This window comes from Schistocerca cancellata, chromosome 1 (assembly GCF_023864275.1).
Source record: "Schistocerca cancellata isolate TAMUIC-IGC-003103 chromosome 1, iqSchCanc2.1, whole genome shotgun sequence".
In the NCBI taxonomy this organism is placed as follows: domain Eukaryota; kingdom Metazoa; phylum Arthropoda; class Insecta; order Orthoptera; family Acrididae; genus Schistocerca; species Schistocerca cancellata.
The window spans coordinates 540,692,861-540,714,538 of record NC_064626.1 but is presented as its reverse complement, the minus strand read 5'-3'; the positions used below and the strand labels follow the sequence as shown (position 1 = coordinate 540,714,538).

The 21,678-nt window shown below is 41.0% G+C and overlaps 1 protein-coding gene across 1 annotated transcript in view; it reads right to left on the bottom strand.

The window, feature by feature from the left end:
* The window catches only part of LOC126189018 (odorant receptor 43a-like), a 146,822-nt gene that overhangs the window by 92,625 nt on the left and 32,519 nt on the right, over positions 1–21,678 (bottom strand). Inside the window, exons 5-6 of the mRNA XM_049930883.1 lie at positions 14,762–14,861; positions 32–187 (exon numbers count right to left, since the gene is read on the bottom strand). Coding sequence (XP_049786840.1) covers positions 32–187; positions 14,762–14,861 — 256 coding nt within the window. The remainder of the gene's footprint in view (positions 1–31; positions 188–14,761; positions 14,862–21,678) is intronic.

The following is a 21,678-nucleotide window of genomic DNA, read 5'->3' as shown; positions in this document are numbered from 1 at the left end:
ATTCTAGTATCGGGGATGGATCAATACTGACCTGGAGCAGCGTCTCCTTAGACAGCTTGGTCGTCTTTCCCACTGTGATCTCGACCGGTCGCGCCGTCGCCGTCATGAAGAGCAGCAGGCTGCGCCTGAGGCGGACGTCGCTCTCTGTCCAGCCACAGCTGAAAGCCGACTGCATCAGCTTCTCGCTCTGAAACACGGACATTTAAGTGTTACGGAGTGCAAGAGCTTGCTTGTCAGACCTAATACCTTCCTCGTGAAATCAAAGGTTCTATAAACTAATCAGGGTCATAGAGTCACATTTCATTGTCATCGTTTCGCTCGCATTAAACGAGTACTGGGAGAAATTGGTTTCTAATATCGCAAATGAGTGCGATCGTATTTAGAGAATTCTCATCCACATTACCTAGGGTTCATTTTCTTGGCTTTATTAAAGTCACCCGCAATTTTTCCAACGACGAGACGAATATTTCTTTTTTTTCGTGTTAGTATGTCTAAAGACTTTTGTTGATGCCATACGGAGTCACCTCGTTCGTACATAGTGCGGAGCAGAAATACACTGACATTTCAAAAGCTGCACTATTCACTGAATGAATCGATGGGCAGAAGGTCATGTTGTCGGAGGAATGCCGCCTCAACCTCAACTATTAGTGCTTACTGCATAATTGTATGGTGGTAACTGCAATCTACAAACAAGCATTATTGAGCGCCTTTTGGGACAAGGGCCAATTATGATACAACACCTGAACTCGGTTCCATTCTGTTGATGGCAAACAGTCAGTTATGAGCCGGAATTCCACAGCCAAGCAAATTTTAGCAGAAAAATGCGCTGCTTTATGTGATGAATTTGCAAAGCTCCTTCGAACATCGACCCTTACCACTGTCTCGCCTGTCACACATCGTACTTGTCTCAAGATCTATTGATCATTATCTTTTTCGTCACGATTCTCAAGCAATCACTGTTGTTCTTTCGATTCTCATTCCCCAGGAATGCGTCCCATCTCTCTTTTATTTCATAGAATCTTGTTTCAAATGGTTTTTGTTATAGAAAGTCTGAAGTCCTATGATACCCCCTATAAATGATCCGTCGGCCGGAGTGGCCGAGCGGTTCTAGGCGCTAGAGTCTGGAACCGCGCGACCGCTACGGTCGGAGGTTCGAATCCTGCCTCGGGCATGGATGTGTGTGATGTCCGTAGGTAAGTTAGGTTTAAGTAGTTCTAAGTTCTAGGGGACTGATGACCTCAGAAGTTAAGTCCCATAGTGCTCCGAGCCATTTTTATAAATGATCATCACTGAACACCAAAGAGATGTGATACGCATATACATTTGTACATCATTCCGTCTTTTCACAATCCAATCAGCATCACAGTAACTACCAAAGGCTGCCAACGAGGGAACTGCACAATCTCTAAAGACTGATTTCTTCAATAATCAAATATCTCACTGACCCGAAATTGTCGATTCCCTGAGAACTCCTTCATTAAGGTTGCGTTCCCAGCTTTATGCCCAGCAGTAGACCATGGGATTGCTTCATGTGTCCCGATGGCGGTAGCAGTAGTGCGAAGCTTGCCAGCTCCTGAGTCTGTACTTAGCCTGGACATACGACGCTGATACAAGATTACTGTATATTAGGACTGCATCTCCATAACGTTTACCCAGCGCGTTAACGTGACGTTCTCTGGAAAGCGTCCTCTGTTTTTACAGACGAATGGCTGGCTTATTTTATGTATCAAAGGGGGGATACTCATGACTTTCTTTTAACCATCGTGACATTTTATTCTGACCGTCCCTAAACTGCGTCTATTAATAAACGCTACGACGCCTTTTTGGCAATCAGTAATAGTGTATACTAAAAATTAAGTGCTCAGCAGATTGAGATTGTGTACTGTGCTGGGATTCGAAGCCGACTCGATACAGTTCAGTAGTAGTACGAGTACTATACCACAGTGTTTGCCACTGACTGTCCTCTCACCTTCTAACACACACACCTACTAGATCAAACAACCAGAAAAATATGTTTAGCGTTATATTAAAATAGATTACATGTGTAAGCAGAAATAGTGATGTAGAGATACAGTAGTTTGGTGGTTAGTGAAAAGTACTTGAAACTTGGAATGCTGAATACGGACTTTTTTTTCTATCGATCTAACACTCGGTGTGTTAACGCAATCGCTTCTGGGACGGGGAGGTACGACGGCCACGGATTGATTTCACCCAGTTGTTCAGTGAGGATTGGTCGGTATGCTGGCAAACCCGGATGTGGTTTTTAGGCGGCTTCTCACATGTTACTGCCTTAATACGGACTGGACCCTCTGTTCCCCCTCAGACACACACTGTCCAGATATTTAGGAAACTTTCTCACGCTTGCACATAGAATTTACTTCACACACAAACAGAATGGGTACACTACTTCTGCCTTGGGTGGGCGGAGAGCAGGGCCGGGGAACAGGGAGACAATAGCAGTTTCGCTGTTTGGTCTGCTTAAGCACTCACTCACAATGAGAATCGGTCAAACACTTCGTATGTTGAAAGAGTTGTTTTTATGTGAAGTTCAACAATATAGCTCCAACAATATGAACCAAATTAAATAATATCATTTGGGTAAAAATTTTGTTGAGAGTTCTTTGGGCAAGCAAAAACCCTTTTGTTCGGAGTGTGGCTTTTAAGTTACTGTCCAAAGCGACAAACCAAACGAAGAGCGTACGATGAAGATATCGGTGTTTGAAGGAAATCGAAAACAAGCAGCGTTGGAGCTAGGTCAGTGAAGATAGACAACACTTTGGCAGACGCACGTCTGATAAATTCTGCACCCATGCCAATGACTAGTATAGTAGCAGTTTCGAGAGACATGCCGTTGTTACCCGTTTCGTGGCAGTTACGGTCGTTTGATAAATAGAGTGTAGATATTCAGGGGAAAACTCTGATATATCTCACATATCGTAAGGACAAACAAAATATTTTTTTTAATTTTAAAGAATTGAAGAAAATTAATGACTGTACGCCCAAATCGCAGTAAAGGATAATTAAATCAGATAATCAGAAGATGAGAGAAAAGCAACTAGAATTAATTTCCACGATTATTTTAATGCTGGTACATAATTCGCTTGGTCATAGAATGCCTTAGAGCTGTTAACACAAGTAATCGAAGAATTTCGTTTAAGGAGAGAAACGTCATAAGACAAATAAAGTAACTCGAATATATAGCTCATTTTTGCGCAGAGGCAGGAAGGTATCATCAGCAAAAGGTGCCAACGTTTATGAGATAGTGAGCTCCTATTATAATACTATAACTGATGTATTATGAACTTAGCGTAATCTGAATGGGAAGGTAGAGAAAGGGCAAGTTTGTCAAGAAGGATCTGAGTCCTCTAGCCACATTAAACAAGGCTAGATAATGAGACGTCACAAATGTATGTTCTGCGGGGAAAGTTGCCGTGCTCTTCCATCTGATACAAGTGGAGTCAGTCGCCTTACGCGCTTCTGACGTACGCTGAATCTTTCTTTCCGTTCTATATTTCACGAAACCCTCCGGGGATTGGGATGTTGCGGAACGCATGACGTTTACATAGCTGTAGTGTTTCAAATGAGATGCAGCGTTTCACGTCTGACAGCTCTCCAGAGGAAACGGTTCTGAAAGAACCCGACATACACTCCTGGAAATTGAAATAAGAACACCGTGAATTCATTGTCCCAGGAAGGGGAAACTTTATTGACACATTCCTGGGGTCAGATACATCACATGATCACACTGACAGAACCACAGGCACATAGACACACGCAACAGAGCATGCACAATGTCGGCACTAGTACAGTGTATATCCACCTTTCGCAGCAATGCAGGCTGCTATTCTCCCATGGAGACGATCGTAGAGATGCTGGATGTAGTCCTGTGGAACGGCTTGCCATGCCATTTCCACCTGGCGCCTCAGTTGGACCAGCGTTCGTGCTGGACGTGCACACCGCGTGAGACGACGCTTCATCCAGTCCCAAACATGCTCAATGGGGGACAGATCCGGAGATCTTGCTGGCCAGGGTAGTTGACTTACACCTTCTAGAGCACGTTGGGTGGCACGGGATACATGCGGACGTGCATTCTCCTGTTGGAACAGCAAGTTCCCTTGCCGGTCTAGGAATGGTAGAACGATGGGTTCGATGACGGTTTGGATGTACCGTGCACTATTCAGTGTCCCCTCGACGATCACCAGTGGTGTACGGCCAGTGTAGGAGATCGCTCCCCACACCATGATGCCGGGTGTTGGCCCTGTGTGCCTCGGTCGTATGCAGTCCTGATTGTGGCGCTCACCTGCGCGGCGCCAAACACGCATACGACCATCATTGGCACCAAGGCAGAAGCGACTCTCATCGCTGAAGACGACACGTCTCCATTCGTCCCTCCATTCACGCCTGTCGCGACACCGCTGGAGGCGGGCTGCACGATGTTGGGGCGTGAGCGGAAGACGGCCTAACGGTGTGCGGGACCGTAGCCCAGCTTCATGGAGACGGTTGCGAATGGTCCTCGCCGATACCCCAGGAGCAACAGTGTCCCTAATTTGCTGGAAAGTGGCGGTGCGGTCCCCTACGGCACTGCGTAGGATCCTACGGTCTTGGCGTGCATCCGTGCGTCGCTGCGGTCCGGTCCCAGGTCGACGGGCACGTGCACCTTCCGCCGACCACTGGCGACAACATCGATGTACTGTGGAGACCTCACGCCCCACGTGTTGAGCAATTCGGCGGTACGTCCACCCGGCCTCCCGCTTGCCCACTATACGCCCTCGCTCAAAGTCCGTCAACTGCACATACGGTTCACGTCCACGCTGTCGCGGCATGCTACCAGTGTTAAAGACTGCGATGGAGCTCCGTATGCCACGGCAAACTGGCTGACACTGACGGCGGCGGGCGGCGGTGCACAAATGCTGCGCAGCTAGCGCCATTCGACGGCCAACACCGCGGTTCCTGGTGTGTCCGCTGTGCCGTGCGTGTGATCATTGCTTGTACAGCCCTCTCGCAGTGTCCGGAGCAAGTATGCTGGGTCTGACACACCGGTGTCAATGTGTTCTTTTTTCCATTTCCAGGAGTGTAATAATCACTGAACCAAAAATTCCATCGCTGTGGGCTTCGAATACAAATGACGAAGCGTAATGCCGAGATCATTCTCAGACGACGACTAGATGCCGATGGCACGCCCACATCTGCCCAATGGCGTCATTTGGATATCGTGCGGCGGGGGATGGAGTTATCAAACTGATCTCTCAGCCTTCGTGAGTCTTCCAGTCCTTCTCATTCAAGTAGTTTATGAGTTGGTGTCACAATCCTGAGTGCACCTTTTCATCAATGAAGAACTGCTGGCAAAACTGGGTGTTAAATCTTGATCCACCACAGAGCAGTCTGACGTGTTTACCGATCAGCTACGGAGACGGACGCACATTCCTCTCAGCCTGACATTGGGGTTACATTTGAGAGCATAATGAGCTAATAATTTACAAATTATTTGTCGTACTTGAGTTGGAGTGCTGTTCAGCTATAATAATTATCTCTATGCCATTGTGACCGGTGACTTCCAGGTTGTATGGTTTGTAGTTGAACACCAGCAACTACGACACTCGCAGTAGGAAGGTTTCACTTTAGATTACGCCGTGCATGCCTGAAGAAAATGCGAGAGATCGAAGTTCGAGTCTGCGTTTCGAATTGTTCCAGGCATTACCTTTTCAGTTGTGTAATGTTTTAAATGGTTATGTGGTAATTAGGCATAGCAGCCAACATGAAAAATGACAACATGTAGAAGCAGAAACTAGCAAGAACTGCTTATTACTATTTTCGTTACACATTGCCTCGCGCAGACATGACAACATATGAATTCCAAAATTAAATTATTTCTTATGAATAATTAGTAATGTTTTCGCTAGTAAAATGACGTGAAAGTAGTTCGATCTACAGCTAACGGTGGGGACAGGGTAGTATTTCCCCACTGTTGACAGTTAATATAAGTCACCTACCTGATCGGTTAAGGCATGGCCAAATATGCAAAACATTCCAGTCTCACACAGGAGAGGAGGTATCGTCGCAAGCGCTTTCGAAACTTTCGAAATGTTTCCGTCTCTCTGTAACAGCTGCCAGTGCGACAAACATCACAGTATTAGTAGGTTTACAGTAATTCACTCTTACACAAACGCAATAATAAATGACATCAAATACAATAACAGGTTATTTATGAAGCAATACACAGTTGCATACGTAAGGGTAGGAAATCTTAGATTGCCATGAAATAAAATCCACTTTAAAGGATACAACAGATGAAATGGTAAATAATGCCTGTAAAGGTATTATTGAGAGGTCTTCTTCACATGCTCTCACTCTAAATTGAAAAGATTCAGCCTATCCAGTTCTGAACGTCTAGCGTATCTACACGAACTACAAATGTAACACATACTGAGGAAATAAAAACTAGGATGGAAACTTCAAAAGTTTTAAGTATCCTTAGTGATCAGAATTTAAAATTGGAGAGAACACATTCTTTAATTCCTAAAGTAAGAAATTCAGCCACATTTGCAAAGAATCATTGAAATACTTGGGAAGATATACCGGGTGCAAATTTTAAGGTGAAAAACCAGAATAACTCGAAAAATAAGTTTCACACGAAAAAAGTGTAGAATACAAAGTTGATTATTTTATAGTGGAACATCTGCTGGTGCTAAAATTAGCACGCCATCCAAGCCCCCTGGGGGTGGGGCGGGAAGCAACTTAAAAATTTCAAATGGGAACGCCCATTTTTATTGCAGAATCAGATTCTACATAAAAAATTACGTACATTTTGTCTGAAACATTTGTTTCGATTCTTGGTAGTTGGCGCTGTAATTCAAGAAAACCCATGTTCTCATTTTTGCGTGGAAAATGTTTACGGATAAATAAAAAATATTTATTTACTTCGCAAACTTTGATTCACTAAAACTAAAACTCTCCCTCTCTCTCCATAGGTTGGGGTTTGAGAGAAAGGAATTAGAGTTTTACAAATGTTGACCCAAATATTAATTTTTTCCGCAGATTCGGATAAGTTTTGTTTGTTTCGTGGTCATGAGGACACACAACTTTTAATTATTAATTACGAAACAAATCATCTGATTATCTAACTAACTAACCAAACATCCTACTTACTAACGAGTGAACTCATTTTTTATTTATCCGTAATCATTTTCCACGCAAAAATGAGAACATGGATTTTCCTTGAATTACAGCGCCAACTACCAAAAATCAAAACAAATGTTTAAGACAAAATGTACGTAGTTTTTTTATGTACAATCTGATTCTGCAATAAAAATAGGGGTTCCCAGGGGGCTGGGGTGGCGGCCTAATTTTAGCACCAGCAGATGTCTCACTCGAAAATAATCAACTTTGGATTCTACACTTTTTACAAATGTTGACCCAAATATTTGGGTCAACATTTGTAAAACTCTAATTGATGTAAGATTGATCTTACATTCCTTTATCGCCTTCAGTGAGTTGTCAGATATCTTACTATTTGAATCCATGGAGCTTGAAATCGTTACATCACCTTCCCTAATCTCATAGTCGTGATGGAACTGTTTGATTCCTTATCTTGAGGGCGAACCACCTTTTAACTGTCGATGCAAGATTTTGTTCCAACTCCATTAAGCCAACGTTCCATAATATCTTTTAAAATTAACAGCTCAATATGATAAACGTAAAATAACATGAGACCTAACTATTGAATTTTACAACTGCAGAGCGATACGCGGTTTCGCTTTGCCAAACTGGACTTCGAATCGCAAAATTCAGTGGGAACTGTACTCTGTGCTGTTCTGCCCGGGGTTATATAGCCTCAGGCAGTAAAGCATAGATAGCGATGTGACAAATTCCTTCGATATGGTACGAGGTGTATGTGGTTCAGAGAGAGATGGAGAGGAGACCATAATGGAACGTATCTCGTCTCGAATAGGAATTCAGTGTTCTCATTCTATTAGAAGCTTCAGTACAACTGACATTAGGATGGTGAAAGCGTTCGATTGCGCTACCCTCTATTTACCCACTGTCGGACTATGCATGAAAAATATGCAACATCGTAATAGGTACATTTGGCGAAAGCAGTATCTGAATAATCTTCAGAATCACATTCTTGAGCTGCAAAATCCAATGTCACTTCAATCACATTGTTTCCACTACCAATGTGTGGGAGCATTGTACCTATCTGCTTGCCAGGAACATTGAAGCGTAGGATGATCCACTGGTGCAGACAGCTGGTTAGGAAAAATAGAATGCAGTTTCATTACGAAAATACTATTCCCTAGTTTAGTTTAGAAGTCACCGCATAGAGTCTGTTGTCATTCTTGGGTACATTTCACATTACCGGAAGAAATTTACATCCAAAAGTTGTAATTGTTTAGTTGTTTTTGCCGGAATGATGATGTATTCTATGTCTTTTCCCGTAAATGAATCATTTAGTATTGTTGTGTCCTTGTGAGAACTCCAAGAATTACAAAGTACTATATTCTTCTGGTTATTTGCGACATTGTCATTAACAGCATTCGTGAGAAGTGTTTTAAATAACCCTTTTGACATTTCCACTTGTGATAGCCTCCAAATATATGTTTGGTGCAAGATTGTCTTCAATAACGTTTTTAACTTTCGGCTACGAATTTTTTTCTGGAAACAAATATACAGTATTTTGTAAGGTGTCTGCTCACTGAAAGTTCAACGTCTATCGTATAACTGCGAGTCGTATTGCGTGCAGAGTGGACTAAGGTAACTGTTGACTTTTCACCTTTTTTATGTAGTATCGCACCAGAAGTTAGTTTGCAAATGAGTCCACTTCAATCAGTGTTCCAAGTGCATTGTGGCAGTATCTCAAAAGCTGCAGTTGTCTTGTTTTCTTCTTCGGCAAAAAGAGCCCCCGACTGGCGAATATCTTGATATTCCTGTAGATTTCTCTCTGTCATCAGAGCTTTGATGATTCTACTACACAGCCAGCCGCGGTGGTCTAGCGGTTCTGGCGCTGCAGTCTGGAACCGCGGGACTGCTACGGTCGCAGGTTCGAATCCTGCCTCGGGCATGGGTGTGTGTGATGTCCTTAGGTTAGTTAGGTTTAAATAGTTCTAAGTTCTAGGGGACTTATGACCTAAGATGTTGAGTCCCATAGTGTTCAGAGCCATTTGAACCAGAGCCATTCTACTACACATTCTGTACTCTTTCTTGAGATGAAAGCTGCTGTTTAAACTCTGTGTGCCCAGATTCTCTCGCTTGCTCAGAATTTTAGGCGCCATTAATGGACGCATTTTGATTGCTTTGTTTCCTCGAAATGGAGCTTCATTACTTCATTTTTCCTAAACATAATCCAATATCTTTTGACATTCTATTTCCTTTTTATATATTTTATATATTCCTTTGTTATATTCCTCTCCAATAAATATCTGTAGAACGCAACTTTAAGTGGAGGTGTATGATAATCGTCACATAGACGTTCAAGACGTTCTTCCGAAAATTTTGTTTAAATACTAGTATTAGTTATATTTTCTGGTGAAGTTCATAGTCACCAGAACTGTTAGCATCTCTTCGAAGAGTACTGTTTCCGCCACTGCTGTTAGCACAACAATCTCAAACACTATTAACCGATTTAACGCCTACAAAGTCATTTTCTTCGTCCATTATCCTACCCAATGTTAACTTCGGTTGAGCAGTCAAATGGATATTCTTGTTTCTGAATAATCAGAGCCGCTAAAAGCATTGCGAATGTGACATAATCCTGTCCTACACCGTCTTCCGTTGGATACCGTCTTGTTAACTTTGATGCCCCAATATTTAAAACGTTCCAAGCGTTAATGTTTTCGTTCATTTCTGCTGTTTATGTGTGACAATAATGACACACGTATATATACTAAACACGCCAACTAGTTGATGAGGTAACGCCGACTGGCGTGATAACCCCTGTACTTCTCCAAGACTCAAAGGGCTATTGTGAACAGACCAAAAGCAACACAGTCATACACCATCACAGGCGTGGTTAGAAGTGTGAGATGTGTCTGTGTACAAATGTTTAAATACGAATTCTTGTTCTAGCCCAGAGATGTGCCTTGTCAGTAAGGAAGAGACAGAGAAAGAGAGAAAGAGTATGTACAGTGACGTGTATAAAGTCATCACATACCTTTTCGTACAAGCTAAATTCTGTTGTTAGTAGTGTAGCGTTATTGATATTTATTGTGGTGTTTGTCGCTCAGAGGAAAAAATAACTTTTATACGACTCACACGGACATGATATTTATAAGAGCTATTTTTTTTCATTGTATGACAAGACATGATGTACTTTGTTCTTTAAGTTAATATTATATTGTGGAGCCCTCGGAGAGCCTTTGGATATCCCCAGGGCTCCACAGAGCACTCTTTTAGTATCGCTGGTATAGACATTTTGGGTCCCGGCACACAAACATCACAGACCACCGTAGATCACCCAAGACTCTGTCGACGTCAATAACGACTGCAGTTGCATAGTTCGGAGTCGTATGGAGTATAAATATTGTCTCCTCGCCGACACCGTATGATCAGTGGTAGAGTCCACTGACATCCTGATGTTCGATATCAGTTTAATTTAAGCAGTCATTGTGTGAGATGTCAGAGATTCCCGACTCGTCACAAATTAAGTTTGACTAACGGACGTTATTTTAACTGCCACAATGTAGTCAAAAAGTATCAGCATTCTAAAAAAGCTATAGTTCAAGTGGGAGCTACGCTGTAACGTAGGTCACTAAAGCTATCCGAAAAATTGCGTATTTACAGCTTAGACTAGCTTTAGCCCTGTAGAGGCGGAGACATTTTTTGCGTTGCGATAGGAGTGTCTAGTAAATTGTTTCGTGTGAACGGTTGCCTACCGTGCCATTTGGGGGCTTCCAAGCCATATGGCTGCCATTTGAATATGGAGGTCTGTCTGTTTTTGTCATATGTAGTGCAGTGCGTAGTAATAGAGTGGTCCAAGGACACTATAGACATCCATCTTGAGGCATATAGGCACGAAACATGTCTTTACGACACAGAATCATCCTCCTATCACAGTAAACGAGACAGGAAATACTCGGTCGACAAATTAGTTGATTCACTGAAAGAGGTTAGGTTTTCGTCTCATGCCGAGATTGTAGTAAAGGTGGAAAGTTTACGAACAAGCCTTGTGACAGAAGTTAATAAACTAAAACGATTCGACGAAGTGTGGTATGGGATGTGCTTACATGTATGAATCCACGGTAGGGTATTTTCAGAAACTTCGGTTTTGGCGAGACCATGTCCACACAAGGAAAGACACTGGTAGCGTAGAATTCTCACAAACGTGGAACATAGTAAAACTACTAACGTCACAGTAAGTAATATTTTCCCCTTCAGTTTCTCCTGTGATTAGTACAGTAGGCGAAAAACTGATCCGATACCTAGGGCTTGACTTCGGGCTCTTTACCAACTATACACTCAGCTTTGCAGTGTGTCTGAATACCACAGCTGTCTGGTACATCTAGTTTTCATTCTAAACAATGCGGGATCGAAACCCTTTCGTTTCTTATTTTTTTACTTTGTAACTTTGAACAAGATACTATGTGTACCTGAGGTCGGACTCTATGGTAATTCACAGTGTCTCGTTCTACACACAAATATCCGACCACAGAAATGATAAAGCAGACACTGTAAGCTGTGTAGCGTTTCCTTCAGGATGACTATCATTTCACTGAGATCCCAAACACTTCCGTTGATGTTAGTGAAAATTTCATATTGTAGGGGAGTGAATGGCCAGCCATTTAAAACATCGTCATCATACAGCAATTCCCATTGAAGTTGTATCATCAAAGAGACAGAAAGGAAGGATGGATCCTATGAAGACGGAAATGCTCCAGCTGTTGTTGAAATCTTTGGTACATATGTAACTGCTTATCTATAAAATTAAAGGTAAAGCTCAGGTGATGAAAGATTAGAGAGAGATATTTAACGCGCTTTATAATGTGCAAAAATAAGAGCTGAGCAATAATGAGTAACAACATATTTCTTTGTTTATTTTCAATAAAATTACATTGCATAATATACATAAAATACAAGTTGAATACAGTGTATTATTTTTACTGTGAAAAGTAATTACAGCAAAATTAAATTACAAAATCTACTTCTGGTACCAGCTGAGTTAATTTATGAATAACATGCACTCTTCTGCATACCATATTAACTTTTGAATCATAAATGACATTAATTATTTTCAAGCAATAGCACTGTGCAGATTTTTTTTCTTTTCCAAAGTTCCCACTGCCGCTGTCATACGGTAGTGTTTAAATATTCCTGAAGAGCTTCCCTTAATTTCCGAGCTTCTATGACTGTCCTCTGTTGACCTAATCTTAGTATACCCTTCAGATTATTTCACTATCATTCTCGTACAATGATAACACTTTGATTTGTGTCCTCTTTCTCTTCTAGTTGTTCAACGCAAATTTTCCCCCATATGCTCAGTAAGACATTATGTAGCACACAAGCAGAGGGCGTTATTTTCTCTAAAATTTCAACAGATAGCACTATTTTCTAAAGGGGAATCCTGAACATGTTACTCTGTATTCCGAAAGCATTTTCAGAACTTTTTCTTGCTCTGCCAAAAGGCAATTAAATGTTTTCGTACAAGACTTCATTACATGTCATTAAATTTTCGGTACCAGTGAGAATTTCACAGAGAGGACCGTTCCGAAACACTCCATCAAAACCAACACTTCGCTTACAATCTAGAGCCACACATGTAAATGTACCCTGTACGTCAACTATTGCCAGTAACACGATGCCACACGCTTTGTAATTGTTTTAGTATCATGCCATACACTTTGCTGGTCGGAATTCCATTGCATCCCATCTAGAGCACTAAGACAACTTGGGAAGTTCTGTATGTCTTCCAACTGTTTTGATACATGTTTCCATTCATTTTCAGCTGATGATGCCAGAAACTTCAACTGAAAAATAAGATTGATCTTTAACTCTGAGATCACTGTGAGTTAGACTAATTTATCTCAAACAAGAGAAAATTATGAATTATGAAATGCACTGATTTTGGGGGAAAATTCCTCAGGGAGAGGGAGGGGGGGGGTGCATTTCTGGCCTTTAAATTCTAAGGTTGAGTTCTGAGCATACATTTTTACAACGTATGCATAGATTTAGAATACAATTGCCAGGTTATAAAAATGTGTGATTGTGGGTGTAGTTCAGAAGCGGGTCAGATATTTTTTGGAAAATGTTAAATATTGCAATTTAAAGAATCCATTTATATTTCAAATGATGTAAGCAGACTGAACGGAATGCTGGAGCTTTGAGAGTTAACTAAACGTAACTAATTAAGAGTAGCACTGAATGAAAAAGTTGTGGCGGAATGCTTCTTGCTGAGAGGAGCATAGCTGAGAAAAAGGTTCTCTTAGGGTTCTTTATGTTAAATTACTTTCTCAAGGAATTTAAGAAAATCAACTTGCCTTTTTTTAAAAACCCTTCAAGCACTGGTAAACTGCTTGACAAGTTTCAATAATAGTTAAAAATCTCCTGCTTAAAGAGATTCTGAATGAAAACATTAGGCTTCCTTAGTTTTCTGCAGTAGGAGGAAACCTCAGTGTTAACATTAAGGTAAAGAAAATTGTGGAACTAGTTTCAAGGTTACAAGTGTGTACTGTACGTACAGCAGTCTAGTACTACTGTACATTGATATGTAAAGGTAGCTACTTACCTCTATGAAGCTAAGATACGTTCTCGCATAACTGTGGTTTTCTTCGTTATTCGTGGACCTGCAGTACGAAGCAATGTCAAGAATTCCGTCTCGTCCACCCTTAGATAATGTTTGTAGTACTGCGTGTCGTCACACCTCACTTCATCGTGCGATGGACTGTGAAATTCGCGACCGCCGTCATTACGTTTTAAAGTCCAAGGTCTACTTCACCATCTTCTTTTCTTCGTCCACGTTCAGTGCAGTAATGACTGCATAAACGGAAACAGTCATTCTCATTTGGTTAACAGCCATTTTCTAAAATAATGTTGAAGCATCTGTGATCATTGTGTGTTCAAACGCAGCTACCAGATTGCATGCCAGCTCTTGGAGCAAGAATATGTATCATCCTACTACATCTTTCGTGGCGCAAAGTATGTCGCTCCAGCAAAATCAGTGGTTGTGAATAGTTCTGAGCAACATCGTGCTTGTGATTCGGGTGGGTAGGTTGTACCCTGTCATAGACAGTGACTCAAACATGGATATGGGAGATCGCAATAGAAGGACTGTCTTCTGTTCATAAATTATGAAAGGAAGAAAGTTTCAGCCGCTAGGAGATCTTCCATATCTCTGGAAGAAACATTCGCTCTTCTGGAATATTAGATGCAGTGAAAATGCTGGTCAATTAAAGTAGGATGCCGTTAGCAGCGGGAGATGTATGTACACAAGAAGCTCTTACTCTGGCTGCCTCCTCAAACCTGAACAACAATCAAATATTTCACAGCAGGAAGAACGAATGAAACTCAGAAACAGGAAGTAAAGGGAAAGCAGCTTTCCTGCCGTTCATACAACGACAGCAGTTGTTTGCAACGTTTAAAAATACAGGATAATATTACGTCAATTGCGCGAGTGTGTTTCACAGGAAACTTTTTTCTGTTATCTTGTAGTAATCTCTGTCAAATGTATTCTATAAAATTCTCTTCTAATATGTTGTGAGGATAATGTTGTGCGGTTCCCGATAATTTTTTGTTTGCGCTTTATTATGCAGAAATTATTTACTTATTTACTCACCACGATGGAAATAAATAGATTTCCGCACAGGTTAATGATGTTGATAGCAAGGATGAAAAATGTTGGCACGCTCATTGTCGTCTGCAGGATAGAGATGGACCTGCAACAAAATTATTGTAATATTTGTAAGTGAGAAGTAATCAAACAAGCGCCAAAATTTCCTTCAGTTTTCCCTCTTGTAGTCATGTGTCTTGCTGATGATTTGATAACGTCTTCATTTTGTCCTATCTGAATACATGACACATTGGTAGAACGTCATAGAATTATTAGAGTCTCTGTTGCTTTCCTAAATTCCCCTACCCTAGCAACGTGCGTCTTCTTATGGCAGTTACCTCGCACACATTTCTTCGCTTGCTTATTCCACTAACTATCTACGGCCTCAGAAATTAATTATCTTGGCTTAAGGTTACGAAGCTATATCAAGCACATAATTTATACAGGATGTTTCAGAAGTGATGGTCAGTTTTCAGGGATATCAAAGGAATCATTCGAAACAAAAAGTCTAGTAAATGTGGGCTCTCAAACGCATATCATGAGACCTATGAGCAATTCGTGATCTTCGATACTGTGAAACAAATCTCTTCTACTGCAAGATCTTTGCTTTCCATATTTTGGGATTGGAGAAAACAAGAAAAAAATGTGTTGTAAAATGCATACATTAAAAGTTATGAGCACCTGTTCATTAGGAGGGTTGTGTTTCAAAGTAGACAAGATGAACAAGCGCTCATAGCCCTGAAAATATGCTTTTCAGACTGTATGTTTACTGGATACCTTTTGTTGTTTTGGTTCGTGTTACAACTTCCCAAAATATGGACAGCAAAGAGCATGTAGTAGAATAAATTTGTTTCACAGTATCGAAAATCAATATTCGCTCGTACCTCTTAAGGAATACGTTTTAGAGATGATGTTTACTTGACTTGTTTGTTCCGAATCCTCATTCCTGTCCTATCCCTGAATATTGACCATCATTTATGAAACACGCTGTACAAAAGCAAAACATGGCAAAGGCAAATGGATGACATAGATTTGTTAGGTGTATTTTCAAAGATTTTTGACAGCGGTAGTAATAATTTTAGTGTGATTACATTTATCTTTTCGCTGGCCACCAGAGTTCGCTGTCTCTAGTCTGACAGTAGTGACAGCCGATACAAACTGCGAAGTTAAATAAACATTTTGCGCCTATAAAGGCGTAAGCGGTTTCATTTATTTATTGGCGCTTGTATGAGTAAATATGTAGGAGATGTATCTCACTAATCTGTATGCTAAAGAATTTCTTCTCAGTTAAAATTATAATTCCTGATCATTTGCTCTAGAATTTTGGCTAGCTTTCAATTAATGACAGATGTGCAGCTATTCCATTATACGACTAGTCATGCCAATACCTGTTTCAAGGGAAGTATTACCGCGTCTTTCCGATGTCAGAGATAGTAAGTAAGACAGTTGTTACACATGTGGAAGTTGTCAGTACTGCGAAGTAGGTGTGAAGTTATCGCATTTTTTTTAATAACTATTTCTCGGCGCTACATACGCTGAACGCACTTACAAGACTTACAAGTTTTCCAGACTGTTTCTGACCTTCCTGTTTCCTTTTGAGGATCTTGCAGTAGGGTATACGAAACGTAGCGAGCCTCCGTCGCGGGTATATGAGCACCGACATGTAGACAAGGGATACGTGTGACGTTCATGTCTTTCCGACGTGAGTGCGATAAACTCGGAACGTTAACTACGGCGATGTTATTATCAAATTTGCAAATAGGATTAATGTAATGTTATTCTCTACTTGGCTGCCGAAGGACAAACACCAGCAGACATCCATGGGAGAATCAAGAATGTGTATGGGGTAGCACGTCTGTCGAAAACCACCGTTGTTGGCCGCTGAACGCTGATCGCGGTTCGACACAAGAGGCCGGTCGATTTGGGAGGCAAGCGTCGTCCATTACCGGCAAGTGGGAGATACTCGAGCGTCCTCCCCATAGGCCTGATCTCGCCTTTATCCCCTTAAAAAGTTCATTTAAGTGACGACAATTCCTGTCGGACGAGAATGTGCAGCAGATAGTTACGGACTTCTTTATGCAGCGAAACATAATGTCTTACCGAAAGATTACCTTCAACCTGCTGAGTCGGTTGGATAAAAGCCTAATTCCCCAGGACGATTTTTTTCCGATTGGCATACTGATTCTGGACTGTACGGACTTCGAACAGAAACTTTTTGATCGCCCAGTGTACAATAATGTGACCCTTAGACTCCAACTTCATCTTATTTATAGTTCATAGATACGTCCTCTCAGAGAGGTCACAGTTCGTAGTGATAGACGGTAAATCATAGAGTCGAACAGAAGTGACATCTGGCGTTCCGCAAGGTAGTGTCATAGGCCCTCTGCTGTTCTCGATTTACATAAATGATCTAGGTGATAATCTGAGCAGCCCCCTAAATTATTTGCAGATTACGCTGTAATATACCGTGTAGTAAAATCATCAGACGACCAATTCCAATTACAAAATGATCTAGAGAGAATTTCTGTATGGTGCGAAAAGTGGCAACTGGCACTAAACAAAGAAAAGTGCGATGTCATCCACATGGGTACTAAAAGAAATCCGATAAATTTTGGATATACGATAAACCGCACGAAAATGGTTCAAATGGCTCTGAGCACTATGGGACCTAACATCTTAGGTCATCGGTCCCCTAGAACTTAGAACTACTTCAACCTAACTAACCTAAGGACAGCACACACATCCATGCCGGAGGCAGTATTCGAACCTGCGACCGTAGCGGTCTCGCGGTTTCCGACAAGAACCGCTCGGCCACACCGCCGGCCTAAATCGCACAAATCTAAGGGCTGTCAATCCGACTAAATACCTAGGAATTACAATTACGAGCAACATAAATTGGAAAGACCACATAGATAATATTGTGGGGAAGACGAAACAAAGACTGCGCTTTATTGGAAGAACAGTTAGAAGAAGCGACAAACCCATGAAGGAGACAGCCTACATTACATTTGCTCGTCCTCTGCTGGAATATTGCTGCGCGGTGTGGGATCCTTACCAGGTAGGATTGACGGAGGACATCCAAAGCTGAACAGAAGGGCAGCTCGTTTCGTGATATCGCAGAATGGGGGTGAGAGTGTCACTGATTTGATACGCGAGTTGGGGTTGCAGTCACTGAAATAAACGTGATTTTCTTTGCGGCGAGATCTGTTTACGATATTTCAATCACCAACTTTCTCTTCCGAATGCGAAAATATTTTGTTGACACCCACCTACGTAGGGAGAACCCTCTGCCAGTCTCTTAAGTGTGAATTGCAGAGTAACCATACAGATGTTGATGTAGATGTGGATTGGATTCGGAATTAAATAACATCAAACGGTGTACAGTAGAACCAGAGGAAAAATGCTCCTGTTGAAGCACAGTAAATACGAATATGCTCCTGTCTAAAGGACTCTTGAAGTGTGAGATACCAGCTGCCTCATTCTACCTCCTTCAACATATTTAAAACTTTCCCAAATAGTTTGGCATGCGGTCATATTCTGCTATTTTCAACATGCAACTCACCTATCATTGCTATAAGCTCCCTGAACAGCTAATCACTCACACACACTAGTCCATCGCTGTAAGTCGCTCGTGCCCTTCCACACCCACCTGTCCAGTACCACACACTACAAACTATTTGTCTGTCTAACTCTCGCTGTCTCCTATCCCACAGCGACAGCTTCCTTCGCTGTGTCCTATTACTCCTGTCTCCTCTCACTGTCTCTGTCCTCCTCTTGTATTCTCTTCTTACTAATTTCCTCCCACTGCTGCTGTCTCTGCTCACTGCCACTATCTCTCTCTTCCTCGTTGTCATCGTCACTTATTTTATCCCTCACTATCACTGGCTCTCATCCACTTGCATATTCTCCTTCTCTTTATTATCGCAAAACTAATTTTACTCCTCAGATCGTATTTAACGCGCACAAAAATTTTCATATGCGTCAGTACTGCAACATGGGGTTCCCAGAATCCTTCTTATTATAATGGAGACACTTTTGTGCCTCTTACCATGACTAATACATCATGGAGAAATATAAATACAGTGACTGTAGAATTTTTGAATCACCAAACGAACTAACTCCAATACTGAGCAAATATTCCGAACAGTGTACCACACACAAAAACTAAAACATTCAAAGAGTAGTTAAAAGTGATTATTACATACAATGACGTTGGTAAACATTACGTCGTCCCATGTGGATTCAACGCTTCACCCCACGAGATCGTAATTTATCACATCTCTGCACCAACAATAGCCTTAAAGAGGAAAGTTATAGCGGCATTATTTCACTAGGCCCACTACTAGTGTAAAATGAAACCAGATTTGTTGAATCATTATTTAACTATATCATTCTTGTTATCCGTTTCATGGAAAAAGTGCTAGTGGAAAAAGCAGCAGTGGTTGAGAAGGAAACTAACTATACACAGGAGAAAACGAATCACAAATTAAAATAAATCATGATGAAGGAAATTGTAGGGATGGCATCTTACAATCATTATTACAGCCAAATTCAGGAAGTTGCAGCTGAAGCGAAAGATTTTAAATCTACAACTGGATTTAACATGCAAGGGTTGCATTTGAAGTGCAAAATGTTGAATCTAAAATTAAATCTAAAATGCATGGCGCAACAGCTGAAGTGAAAGATATTGAATCAAAATTTGTATCTAAAATTCACGGCGTTAAATATGAAGCGAATAAGGAATGAAGGCCCAAGATAAGTTTCTGATGGAATTAAGTGAAAGGGATCAGAGAGGAGAAGGGAAATTTTAAATAAGAGATAAAGAATGAGGTTGCAAAATAAGGTACAAAAACAGCGAAAGTATTTAAAGAGGTGTGGTAGCGTTTAAACATGAAGTGAGAGAAGTTATCATTTAGACTGCAGAGGGTATCCAGAACAAACAAATATGATTACTAATGAAACTACTTAGGCAGAAGCAAATCTTGAATAAAACTGTTGACGACCAAATCAACAAATGGAGAGAAGGCAAGAATAAAGTTAAAATTTATCGTGGTCAGGTTTCTCAAGGGCATTAGGAACCAGCTAGGGAAGTGGTGGAAAAGTAACAGGGGCAACTTCTTCAGTGCAGGATAGAATGAGATTACTTGTAAAGAATGTTGCGGAAGCTAAAGTCGCAATTCGACCTATCGCAATACACATAAGAGATGGGAACAGTTGCAAGAATATCGGTTTTGGGGCAGATGGAGTCACTGCATCCAGTTCCCATCATAAACAGTTTTTAAAAAATCAATTCAGTGAGGGCTGGTCAGAGAAGGATAAGGATAACTTAAGGCAAGACAGTGCATCCCCTAGAGGGTGAAGTTTAAACTGAGGTGAAGATGTTCCAGAATGTTATGAAAATTCTGATGCTTTCACAATAAGTTTTTTCGATAGATACTAGCCCATAGCCAAATAGGAAAGAGTAATAAAAAGTGTAAAAAGGAAACTGAGATATCCAGTCACTCAATGAAAACACTTAAGATATACTGTGAAAAACTGACCAGAAAACTAACACTTTGTCTTTCTTGCATAGAAAAGAATGCCATAAATTTATTAACGGAAAATGTACGGTATATAAGGAAACAGAGTTTGATAGACGAGAACCATAATGTAGCAGAATTTTATGAAGGATTAGGAGAGATTGATAAGTGGCTAGGAAAGGAAGAAAGGAAGGAACATTAGATTTAACGTCCTGATGACATAGAGGTCATTATAGACGGAGCACAAGCCTGGAATACTTCAAGTATAATGAGGAAAATCAACCGTGCCCTTTGGTGATGACAACCATCTCGTCGTTTGCCAGGAGGGATTTAAGAAAATTACGAAACGAATCCGAATTTCATCACTCTGAATGGTTTGGGAACAAATGGGAAAATTGCACATAGATCACGGTCATAACAACAATGATGTGGGAATATCTGGTGTTGAAGAAAGTACATGTGTCTTCGATATTCAAGAACCAAAATGCTAGGTGCTAGTTAGCGATTATGTGCAAGATGGTGAAGAGACAAGGGTGCAATATGTTGAGAATTGTGTCTAATGTTCAGAGGGTTGGAAGAGTATAAAGGTAAGCAGCAGATAATAGTGAACAATGAAATTAAGGAAAGGCGAAGTGAAAGGAGGAGTTGGGTATATAAAGAAAGTAACACTATTGGCCATAGTAGTACTGAGAGTAGATCTGGTGGTGGGAGTCTGAGAACTTGTATTTGAGGAAGGAGATCATTGTAAAAGGGTATTGTGTTAAAGGGAGAGGAATGTCACAAACAATACATATCACTTAGAGAGTATAGAAGAGGCCATGAGGAAACAGTCACAGAAGAAGAAGTTAGTTCAATATAGGAGAAGGTGATGGAAAGATATCAAAACAATGAAGAACCTGTGCTCGGATTATTTGCAACAGAGAAAGTTGGTATGAGTGAATGAGACAAAAATATGAATAAGGGGACTCACGAATCAATAGACAAAGATCTGTTGCAGAAATAATATTGTAAGAATGATTTTAGTAGATTTCAACCTATGGCTGATATAACTGTGCATCAATTAAAGGAGAAGGAGACTAGATCTTTCAGCGTAGATATTGTTGAAAAACCTGCTGAGTAGAAGATTCCAAAGAAAATTGTGAAAATGGGAGAGTCAGGTATTTGATACCGAGAGCGGGATTTTTAGAATATAAGGAATGGAGAATGAAGGATACGAAACGAAATATGAGAAAATTAAAGAGAGAGATCGGTTTGCATCATGGTAATGGGGAAGATAATAGTTGTACTTATAATGATAATAATATGGAAGCGGGTGAAATATCTAGTAGTGCATAAGATGAAGATTCAGTTGAATATAAGGCAGAGGTGTGGTGACAGGACTCGAGAGGTAGTAAAGGTATCAGC